This window comes from Anastrepha obliqua, chromosome 5 (assembly GCF_027943255.1).
Source record: "Anastrepha obliqua isolate idAnaObli1 chromosome 5, idAnaObli1_1.0, whole genome shotgun sequence".
Taxonomy (NCBI): Eukaryota; Metazoa; Arthropoda; class Insecta; order Diptera; family Tephritidae; genus Anastrepha; species Anastrepha obliqua.
In genome coordinates this window covers 93,300,473-93,312,578 of record NC_072896.1, presented here as the reverse complement: position 1 = coordinate 93,312,578, position 12,106 = coordinate 93,300,473, and the positions used below count along the sequence as shown (strand labels likewise).

Genomic DNA, 12,106 nt, shown 5'->3' with positions numbered 1-12,106 from the left:
ATTTATTGTACTTTCGCTAAATTCATTTATCAATCAAACTCTATGATCACCTCAAAATGTATCCTTCAAAAGTCGGTAGTACGAAAAATTTCAAACATAACAAAGAAGAAGTGCTTTTTGACGTGATAACGTCTTATAATTCGATTTAGCCGGCTGCACGCACGAAAAAATGTGTCGTTACCTTGCTCATTTATCGTTACCTTGCTCATTTGTCGTTACCTTGCTCATTGCCGTTACCTTGCTCATTTGTCGTTACCTTGCTCATTGCTGTTACCTTGAATGAACTGCAAGCGAAAGCGCGGAACGAATGACAAAGCAAACGAACGGCAACGTTCGACATCTTGCTATCTCCTACTTAAGTGAGCGTATATATGTATGTATATGCGCATATGTACATATATAAATTCACGTATTTGTATTTGCATATGCCTTCTTATTGATTATTATTAATTTGATTTACTTGAAGAATTTAAAATAAAACCAAGTTTGTTAATAATATCTGTTGTTTTAATGTTATTATTATTAATTTTTTTATTATATATGAAGGAACAAATGTATGGTAATATTTACCACATACCTTATAAGATAAGTTGTATACTAATATATGTATATAAACATACATATACATATACAATTTCGCGCAATGTTCAAAAAGAAGAAATCTATATGTAAAGATGCATACAAGTCATAAGGACATATCAAATATACGAATCTATTCCGTACGCAAGCAAATGTAAGCTAATGTGCTTGAACTGCCAGCGAGAGCGCGGAACGAACGACAAAGAGCACAATCGGCCCCCGCGTTCGGCAACGTTCGACATCTTGCTCTGTCCCACTTGAGTGAGCATATATATGTATGTATATGCGCATTTGTATATAAACTCACATACTTATATTTGCATATGCCTTCTTCCTGTGTGCATGGTAATGAATCCATTCTCTGTTGAGAATAGGACGATGATAGGAAAAGTAGGAAATGAAAGGGAGTATTTCGAGTGTAAAGTGTCTTGAAAAAGGCAAATCGATGATGGTGCCTCTTAGTGTTGTTGACTTATTAACGTCTGATGCACAATCGAAATTGAACAGATCTTTCATGAATTTGATAAATGTTTCGTCATTTTTCACGTTTGTGTAAATGTAACTTGACCTATTCCATTGCAATTCCATTTACCTCCTCCTCTATATCCATACAAAATATCTATCAAACAAATAAAATTAAAATTTTGTTTTAAAAATTGCAACCATTCCATCAATATTTTCTTATGACGTTGTTACGTTAAACTATCGTCAGTAAACCGACTTTACAGACAACCTCTTTTTTTTCTAATATTTATGAAATCAAATAGTAAAAGAGGTTAAATAACACAATTAGTTTAAACTCCTTTAGCCAGTCTTTGGTTTTCCATGTATTTCTTTTGAGTCAGGCGCAGACGCAACTGGAGCTGGAACTGGAAGCCGTACTATTGATTGCAGCTGGGGCAAAACCAACTCGGTTGTTGCCCCAATCGAAAACGGTGTAATACTTTCCAATGAAGACATCGCCAAGGATCCACAAAGACGAGCCGGAATCCTCGAAGACAGACATACAAACTGTGTCACCATAATAATTTTCTGCTTCGATTATGTAATCAGAACTGGTGAGGTGGAACATTGTGCCACCCATATAGAAGTAAACATTCGGCAAGCTAGCCACCTGAGAGCAATTCACAACGTATTCACCATCATCATTGAGTTGAGCACCAATGCCGCTTTGAATGTTGGTATACAACTCAGTGGGGACACCAATCAAACTGGTGCCGGTGTCGGCAATGGCTGAGCAATAGACGCATGCCAAAGTTTCGCTAATGCTGACCCAGCCCATCTGGAATTGCCAATAGCCTTCACTCTGGACCGGCACATAGGTGAGTTCACCAACATAATGGCTTGAATCAATGCCACCAAGTGTAAGTTCACCACCATCGGTGCCATCGCTGGCTGATCCATTACGTGTTAGGTAGAAACCGAAGACCGGGGACTCGATCCAACCTTCTGTATACAAATTATAGAATGGTGGTTCCACATTATCAACAGAGATTTGTTGATAGCCCATGCCAAGAATGCCATCAAAGTCCGAGTAGACGAAAGTGTCACCAGGTTCGGAGGTAGCTACTGCAAACGTTTGTCCGGTAATGTTCATGCCGCTAATCGTTACCGTGTCTTGAGCCAAGTAACCCGAAAGGCTGCCGCTGCCGTATTGGATGGCGAAAGCCTCACCATTTGCCCGATAAGTGGAGGAGGCGCTCGCATTGTAGGTATTGTGATATAGGCAAGCTAGATCGCTGTCCGCACAGGGTGCGCCGGGTACCCATAAGTTCGACGAACCGGTATCGAAGAGAACGAGAAAGTTCTGTGGTGGCGTGCCAATGGTAATGGGTCCATAGTAGGCATCGTTGTAAGCGTTGCTCAATTGTTCGGATGTGGCAAATAATGTTGAATTATATTTGCTACGTAGCATAGCTCCCTGAGCTTTTCTATCCTTAACGGAATTACGCTTGCCGCTCTTTTTTAACGGTACGCGTACGAGTGCAGCGTCGGCGACCAAGGCCAAACACAAAATGGCTACAGCCAACTTGAACATTTTTAAAGAATTTGGCGGCGGTTCGAACTAAGCAGCAAACTTTGTGGTAATATTGTAACTCAAGAGAACTCGAAAGAATAACTTGCTTTGGTGTACCGTGCAAGCCATTTATATACTGCCCTCTACTCACAAGATACCGAGGTACATTCGCATAATTTCTTATCAATAATAATAATAAAACAGATATATTTCCAAATTGACACGATAGTAGAAAGAAATTAGTCATAGGAGAGGGGGTGCAGATATTGCAAATTCTTGAAGAAGAGATCCAGTGGCCGCTAGTTAGTGAACACCTTTACGGTTGTTTCATTCGCACTTGAAGCTCTTCGTATGATTTGTCTACTGTTACATAGTTCAGGTTCAAAATATTTACGCATTTGTCTGAGATAACCAAAATACATAAATACGCCTCTTATCAGCACCCATCGATCATTTCGATAATTTTTGGAACAGCGAAAGGAATACTGTTGTTTAAAAAAAGTCTTAACAAAGTTTTTTGTTTTGTCTGAAAGTAACTTTTTTGACATTTTGGCATAATTGTCGAAAATATGATTTATCGGGTTTATTTATCGTTCGATTCCCACTGCAAGATATCTAAGCACATAATCAACGAAACGTAATGGAGCTCTAATCGTAATTACAAAATTCTTTATAAAAAATGTGTTCACTGATATGTAATTATTATACTAATACCTGTGGGTTTTCCCCCCACACACACATACACATATTTTTTAAGTTCGACGAACTTGAAAAAGAGATAGGCTTAAGACCAGATAAGATGGCAGGACACCCTGAACAGCTGCGTTGCAGTGCCACTTTGTTTCGACGAAAAGATCTTTCGAGGCAGCAACCATGAAAACGAAAGCAAGTACAGTAGAAGCCCGATAAGTACAATTGGAAAATTTCAGCAATGATTGCACTTAGCGAAAAATTGCACTTTTGCGAATTTCTCCTGTGGATCGAGGAATACCTAGGGAAAAATATTTTAACTCTATTAAATGCAATTAATGAGCTCAAAAGGTCGATATTCAAGAAATATGAACACATATTTATTGAAATTAATACAAAGAGATCAATGCGGAAGGACATATGAGTGTGTGCTCCAAAATTCAATTATTTTTTTTGGAAAAACTTTGTTATTTTCGATTGCGTTTTCTCGTAACACTTTTCAAGTGCTTTTGATCGGATATCATGCAAACAAGCGATCTGATTGAATGACAGTACATCGTTCTGTTCACCCCATTTCAAAATTGTATTGACACAGCCAAAAATCGATTCATGTTGGACTTTTTCGGCTGTTTCTTCTTGAGTAGTATCTTCGGGTTCATTGGCTTCACTATCACCTTCATCTATTCCTAATTCCAAAAGCCAATTGCGGATTTCATCTGTGTCTGCTTCACCCACATAGTTTTCGACCATCTCATTTAACCGTTGTAATCCTCCAACAAGAAGGGGGTCGTCAATTTCGATATCCAATGGCATATCGTCTGGATTAGATTCAATAATCGCGTCAACTGTTGGGCTTGTACCCAATACGCTTTTCCAGCATTTAGCGATCGTTTCAGGGAGCAATTTCCCCCAGGCTGGGCTCAACATGATCACGGCGGTTTTCAAATCAATTTTCTTCAATAGTTCATGTAATGAAAAATCTTTTTCACTAATTATGGTTTCCATTAGCAATGTTTTGTATTGAATTTTTGTCAAGTTAATAATACCTTGATCCATTGGCTGTAAAATCGCTGTGCAATTGGCCGGAAAATACATCACTTCGATCTCACCACAAACTAATTCTTCTTCGAGCGGATGAGATGGGGCTTGATCCAGGAAGAGTAATGCTTTGGGTGGAACATCATTTTCTTTGCCGAATTTTTTCACTTCTTCGACAAAATTATCAAAGAACCAGTTTTTGAAAATATCCTGCGTCATCCAAGCAGTCTTGTTGCTAGCATAATTCACCGGTAAACGAAAATTTTTAAAACAACGCGGATTCATAGATTTGCCGGTCGTTAATGGTTTTATTTTGTGGCTGCCATCACCATTTGCACACAAAAGAACACTGATTCGATCTTTTGAAACTTTGTTGCCTGGAGCACTCTTTTCATCTTTCGAAACGTAGGTTTTATTTGGCAAAAGTTTCCAAAAGAGCCCCGTTTCATCAGCATTATATATTTGTGATGTTACATATCCTTTTTCAGCGATTTTCGCCGTCAATTTTTCCTTAAATGGCTCAATGGTTTCTGGATCACAAGATACTGATTCACCAGTCACAGTCAAATAGCGAAGTCCGAAGCGTTTCTTGAATCGCGAAAACCATCCATCACTTGCATTGAATTGTTCTCCATCCTTTTTTATTTCATCAAATATTTTTAATGCTTTGCTTTTCAATATCAAGCTAGAAACAGGAGCATTTCGTCGCCGCTGATTCATGAAAAACTGGTACAAACGCTTCTCGAGCTTTGGATGATTGCCAAACCGCAAAGTTTTCCGTTTATTTCCAAGTGAAAATGAATTGTATGCATTTTCTTTTAATGAACGGGACTGTTTTTTTATTCGGCAAATCGTTGCGCAATCAACTTTGTACTCGAATGTAAGATCTCGTTGTTTAACGCCTTTTTCAATTTTTTGGAGAATCTCATCTCTTTCTTTCAATGTAAGAAAATGTAGATTCTTTTTCACTTTTCCCATGATTTTATTTGATGAAAGCAAAAAAAAAATGATTCAAACTCCGAACGATTGTTTTACTCTCAAGAACCAGCTTGAAACTAACGCGTGTTGAATGTCACAAACGATTCGATGCCATATTTTATGATATCAGCGCTACAATTTTACAGTTATTTGTAAAAATCAAAAATCACAAAGCGTGAGAACAGTGTTTTTGGTCCGAGAACCATAACTGCGCATAGCTATAAAGCTGTGTCTTCGCGCGTGATGAACGCAAATACATTGCCGTATTAAGTAAAAAATTTCTTCGAACAAGAATTCTTTTGCGCCGGAAAATGGCAATTTTTTATTGCTCTTTTCGAGTTTTCTATGGACTCAAAATCGAATTGTACTTTCCGCGAAATTGCAGTTATCGGTATTGCACTTATCGGGCTTCTACTGTATCCGTAAACACAGTGCAGGAATAAAGATGAGAAAGGCCAGTATGTGCTGACATAACTTCATCAAAGGCGGAGCCAAGTCGTAAAGTTGTATCGTCTCGCTCCAAGGAGGCTAATAAATTCACGTAAAAAAAGTAAAGGTCTGTCTAAAAGGAGATAAAGAGTTACCTTGATAGCGAGGTGGCAATCGAGAGGTTACACAGAGCAAAAAGTACCTAATAAAGTTAATAAGATTGTCTTCATGAGCAGTTTCTGGACTCGGGGGTAGTCAAAACGTGTGAAACGAAACAAATATCATGTGAAATTCTCTTTGGTTTGATTAAGAAATTCTTATTGATATTATTAAGTGCAATTTCTTCTTAATTTTGTAGCAATTCTTTTTGAATGTGTTATTTATACGAAAATCTTCTCATTTCCTTTCAAAATTTCTGAGAAAAAATGGGGAAAAATGAAAAGAGAGAAAACTTCTTATTTTTTCAAGGTATCTTTTTAATTAGACTTTTAAAACTTAACTGTCGGTTTGCAAAACTCAACATGTTTTGTTTCGTATTTTCTAGTAATTGGCTTACATGAATCTATGTATGTTCGTATGTAAATATATTCATGTCAGTGAAATGCTTACTTATGTAGCACAACATAACGGTTCCTTGCATTCCTTGATATGTTCTTGAGCTAAAACTTCACCGAGTTGCTATGGCGCTCAACGCAATGTTAAATGTGGTACCCGTAGATATGGCAGGCAGAATTGCCGCTACACGTACCGCAATCAGACTGAGGGGCTGGAGCTATAAGCTCAACCTCCCTTATGGGCACTCAATCATCCTTGGAAACTTTGAGTTCATCCCTCTGTCAACAGACCAGTGTATACCCTCGTTTAGTCCAACGGGAACATTCTCCACTCACATCCCGTCAAGGGAAGAGTGGACGGAGGGCTACACTTGGGAGCAGGGCCTGGTGAACTTGTTCACGGATGGATCGAAGTTGGAAGGAAAGGTTCGCGGAGGAGACTTTTGCGAAGGGCTCCCCATCAGACGAAAATTCAGGTTACCGGACCACTGCAGTGTGTTCCAGGCAGAGGTAGCCGCAATCAAGGAGGCAGCTGATTGGCTGCTCAAATGTGTACTAACAGTCAAGAAGGTAGCTCGGGTGAGCTTCTGAGGCTGTCAAAATATCAGCTCTCCAATCTAGTGGGCTCTCTCACAGGACACAATGCACGAGGAATGCATGCTGTGAGACTTGGAATCACCTCGAGTCCTTTCTGTGCTGGATGTATGGAGGATGAGGTGGAATCATCTCAGCACCTTCTCCTTAGCTGCCCTGCTCTGGCGGGGCTAAGATTCAGGCATCTTGGCTCTTACTTCTTTGCCACGCCTGCTGATATAGCTGGCGCTGACATTAAAAATCTGATGAGTTTCATCAACAGCACAAAGCGGTTGACGCAAACATAGTCATCGTTCATAATCCGCACGCTCCTAACCTTTCCATCACCACCTCTCCCCGCCCTCTCCCTGCACCTCATCGGTCCTTCCCCTCTCCTCACTTCCTTGACAATGGTATCACAAAGAACGAATCCTTCTTCGTCCAAGTGTGCTCACTCCCTGGGCAACCATACTAACCTAACCTAACATGCTCTAAAAATAGGCGCCTTTTGTGCAATTTATTTTTTTGCCATTCAGGATATATTTCGGTCCATTTTATAAAAGCGTTTAGAGCGGAAATATCACAAAGTTGTAGTATTCAATTATTTCTTCAAAAATGTTGCTATTATGGTGAAGGGTGCTAAGCAAATAAATCATTCTGTATTTTTTAGGCACATACAAAACTACAGTTACTTTTTCATGGAAAAAAAATTTACTTGAGTGTATTGGAAGCTTACGCAATTCTTGTGATGTTGCATGAACCGGCAGAAAACGTGTGTTGTTCCTTACTGTGCCAATAATAGTAATTTTCTGCTTTAGCAGTTCTAATACAAGGTTATGACTCGTAAAAAAATTATCGGTAATCACATTTCGTCCACGGTATGAAGACGCTAAGGCCCTTATTATGAGCAACGTTCGATCTTCGACTGTAGTCGAAAGTGCTGATCGAACGAATTTTCATTTGGTATTATGGTGCTCATTCGTTGATGAATAGGACTATTGTGAATTTCGATCGCTCGACGCATTTACAATAGATAATTTTTCTCAGCTGATACAGCAAATCAAAGTAAAAGAAAAACCGATTGTGTTTAAATTCTTTGCTAACAACATTTTTAAAAGTTAAAAAAGGTATTTTTTGTGAAAATGAGTACAACGGAGTTGTGGTTCGACGATTCATCGGACGTTGAAAGATTAGTGAACTAGCCAGAAGTAGAAAACAGTTGAGGGGCGCATCCAACTCCCTAGAAATGGCTTCCACTGAGTAAGTTTAGAATTTTCAAAATGTGTTGACGTACTTAATATTACAGAAATTTCCTTACAAATTTTTATAGAACTTTAGATTATCTAAAGAGGCGTTTATGAACCTACTGTCCAGTACAGAAAACCAGTTGCAGCAAAGCACCCGAGCCAAATCCATTCCAAATATGTTAAAGCTAGCCACAGTTCTGCGATTTTGTGCTCAGGGATCGTACCAATTGAGTATTGGTAATGAAGGTATGCTAGGACTTGCTCAACCCACTGTGTACGATGATGCTGAAGATATTGAAGTGGAGTCAAATAACGGAGAAGTAGAAAACATAAGAAATTAAATTTTGAGAATATTATAGAAAAATCTAAAAAGTATTAAATAGAAACCTTTACGCCACAGTTTCTGTTTTATTTTTGTTATAAATTTTCTTTATTAAATTATTCGACATTCGAAAAAAATATGTATTTCAGTTCCTCTTCCTATTTCAGCCCATACCTACCAAGGGAAAATAAAAATTTATTTCTATAAACATCACAAAAACAAAACCATTATTAAGCTTAATCCATTTTGTTGCCGTTCTCACTGGTGCTCCCAAGCAATTCAGCTCCGTTGTAAATTCCTCCCATTTTTTGCTGCTTGAACTTTGGTGCAAATCCCTTTTGCGAATTGTGGATTCGCCTTTCTAATTATTGTTTGGTACTCACGACTTTCGACCTGCATAAAATTAACAAAACTAGTATATATTTATTATTTGTTTACTATAAAACCATAAATAATCGCAAACAACTTACACTTTAACAAGTTTTCTCACAATACGCTACACGATCGAAAGCAAAATTGCATTCGACTCTAAATTCGGTAAACAACGAAAATTTCGATAGGGTTGCACCGCTCATAATACCAAATTGACATTAGCCTAAGTGTAGAACAACCCGTTCGCCTTGATTCCTTTCAGCATTGCCTCCTACTTTGCCCAAGTATATTTGGAACTGTAAGCAAAATGCGGTATCAGAATCCGCTGCTATCCATGCTTTCATGCCATATTTCCCAGGTTTACTTGGAAAGCATACTTTGAAAGGACATCTACCTCGGAACGGAATAAGCTGTTCGTCAATCGTTATGTTAGCACTTGGAACGTAAAGCAGCTGCAAGTTTTGAGTCCATTGCTCATAAAATGTGCGAATAGGAGCAAGTTTATCTCCTCTTTGTTTTGATCTTCTTCTTTGCCTATCGTCAAATGCTAGTACACGAGAAATATTGCTAAATCGCTCCAAAGACATGATTGCTCTCAAAAACGGACGTCCATGCAACTCGTCCCACAGGGAGTTAAGACTTTCACCGTATGACCGGTAGACTCCTAAAATAATAATATGTCCGTTATACAATTATAATAGGAAAAATACATTGTAAATAAATACCAATAAGTATAAGAAGTCCCAGGTAAGCATCGAACTCAGTAGCATCTATAGCTTGAAAATTTTCGAAAACAGCACTTCCTTGCAAATTGCTGTAGTGAATTATATCCCTTTTCATAGCTTCTGTAAGGCATACATCAAAAGTATCACGAATTTTTGAAATACGATGAATAACATAAGAAGTCACTCCAGGTTTTCCGTGAAGAATATTTTCACTTGCCGCACGACTTAAACATTGCAAAGAAGGTATTGTTGTCCACTTTATCATCCGATCTTTATCAAAAACTTTGGTGCTATTAGTTACGGTCAATGAAGTGAAGGCTTCTGTGCCACTGGTAATGGATTGTTCTGAAGATAAACATTCGTCTTCCTCAAGTACAAAATTAGCATCACAATCATCACTTGCATCGTCTTCAAGGTCACTCAAAAATGCACCAATGTCATGCTCAGTCATTTGTTCACGCTGACATTATGGCCAAGTAAATACAACAACGAATTTTACCGTATAAATACTAGTATGAATTTAGAAAAAAAAAATAGATTATATATACTTACAGCATGTCTAGATTCCATGTTTTATCAAAATTTATCGTCTATAAACTTAGATTTACAATAGCAACTGATCACTACAATATTTAAAGGAGCTGATAAGTATATGGGTAGGTTAGGTTAGGTTAGGCTAGAAGCCATGCAGATACCATTTTAGTCTATAGCGATACCAAATAACGGCCCCTTTTTTTAGCGAAAATATGCATCATTCAAGATACGCGTACTGCTCGCGAATTTAAGGAGTCGTTCAAGCTCCAGTTCAGGGATAGATTCAAGTCTTTCAAAACTGAGAGCACCCAGGTATCATAGTTTAGTTAGTTAGTTAGTCTAGCTTTCGAGAGAGCCGGACAGCAGCATAGGAGATGCCACAGTATTTCTTTTGTACCCGGCTCATAATATTTTCCCCAAGCATCGTTAAGAGTTAGATTTAGCTTGAAAGCATGCGCTGTAACTAGGCAGCACCCCGTCAGTACACCAACTAAAGATCAACAATTCCTTCTATCGAACCAGTTTAGTATTTGAATTGAGCGTAGGAGTTTAAGTATCTGGCTTCTTTGATCTCCTGCAAGTCTCGCGCCTTCTTTAGCTGTTCCATCCACTACCTCATTTCCCTCTATGCTTTTATGCCACGGAACCGAACATACACACAGTCTGCTGTTACGAGCGATTTTGTTAATTGCTTCCTTGCATTCATGGAAATTTTTGGATGATGCTTTCATCGCTTTTATAGCTGTTTGGCTATCCACGTAGAAGCTTATTGCGTAGTTAATTGTTGCTTCTGGACATATCATACAAGCTCTGCTGCTTTTTTACAGCAAATATCTCTGCTTGAAACACATTGCAATAGTTAGGGAGCTTAAATGACTTTTTGATGCTTAATTCTTCGGTAAATACACTGATGTTGCTACATCTCAGAACTTAGCCTTTGCGCCATCCATTGTCTTGAATAACGGTCTTTACGGGTTTTCCAAAAGACGAAACTGGTACCCTATAAATAATTGAGCGTGGCATTCCCAGTAAAAGAGCTATGTGCAAAGGATCTAGAGGTAAACTGATATGTTGTTTGTAGCCTTTAAGTCTAAAACCGCTGATAAAGAGACATATTTTTAGTGTATCGTTTCCTGATTGACATTGGAGTGCCGGAGTAAGTGCTATGGAAACGATGAGTCGAGAGCAGGACAGAAGAGCCGGAAAAAGCCCTAAAGAGATAATTGAGTAGTTTGGCTACAAAAAAACGCAAGTTTACGAAATTGCAAAAGTTTTTCGTGAAGCCGACTGCAAGGATGATGTCTTTTTTGATCGAGCAAGTCATACAAAGACTCAGGCTTGGCTCCAGAATAACCTACCCTACCACTGGTCACCAGATTTTTGGCCACCTTCAAGCCCAGACTGCAATCCTCTTGATTATTACTTGTGGGGCCCAGTTGAAGCAAAAGTTAACGCGAAGCCTCATAACACTAAGGACGCTCTCAAGACAACCATCGAGGAAGTGATGACCACAATGGACAAAGAGGAGGTAGCTCGCGCATGTGAGCGCTTCAGGTCCCGGCTGGAGCAGGTAATTGCACGAGATGGAGATTACATTGAATAATTTTCAACTATGATATGTGTACTCCCATTATACAAAGTTAAGTGCAAATAAAACTATTTTTGAGTAAATATCCAATAGTTTTGTTTTTAAGTTCAACATTCCGGATTTACCTCGACGGCCCTGTATATGGGTAACAGATCACAGAAACTTTGCGAAAAACTGTATCGCTTATGAATTAATATAGATAAGCTTAAGTTGTAGCGATTTACTTGATTAGCGGTGGATTACTCTTGAATACGTGGCCCTAGGGTCAGAGTTTAGCGAGTGGTGGGAGAAACTGTGGCGACCACTTTTTACATGGTTGTATTTGGTGCGCTCAAAGGAGCTTCTAAGGCCAACAAAGTCAGTAGTTCCGCGATGTCACTTAATATAATTTCGAGTTCTTTTTGCGGCAGCCACTTACTTTTCAACAGCTATGAGAGGGCATCTGACTGACATATCAGCC

General features: G+C 38.7%; 1 protein-coding gene across 1 annotated transcript; it reads right to left on the bottom strand.

The window, feature by feature from the left end:
- Positions 1-996: 996 nt before the first annotated feature.
- LOC129248089 (lysosomal aspartic protease-like) lies at positions 997-2,674 on the bottom strand. Its single transcript, XM_054887524.1, has one exon. It carries the CDS (start codon positions 2,615-2,617, stop codon positions 1,421-1,423), a length of 1,197 nt encoding a protein of 398 aa, XP_054743499.1. The 5' UTR covers positions 2,618-2,674; the 3' UTR covers positions 997-1,420.
- Between the last annotated feature and the right edge of the window lie 9,432 nt (positions 2,675-12,106).

Coding starts and splice junctions, on each gene's coding strand:
- LOC129248089 (XM_054887524.1), bottom strand. CDS start 2,617: ATGTTCAAGTTGGCTGTAGCCATTTTGTGTTTGGCCTTGGTCGCCGAC.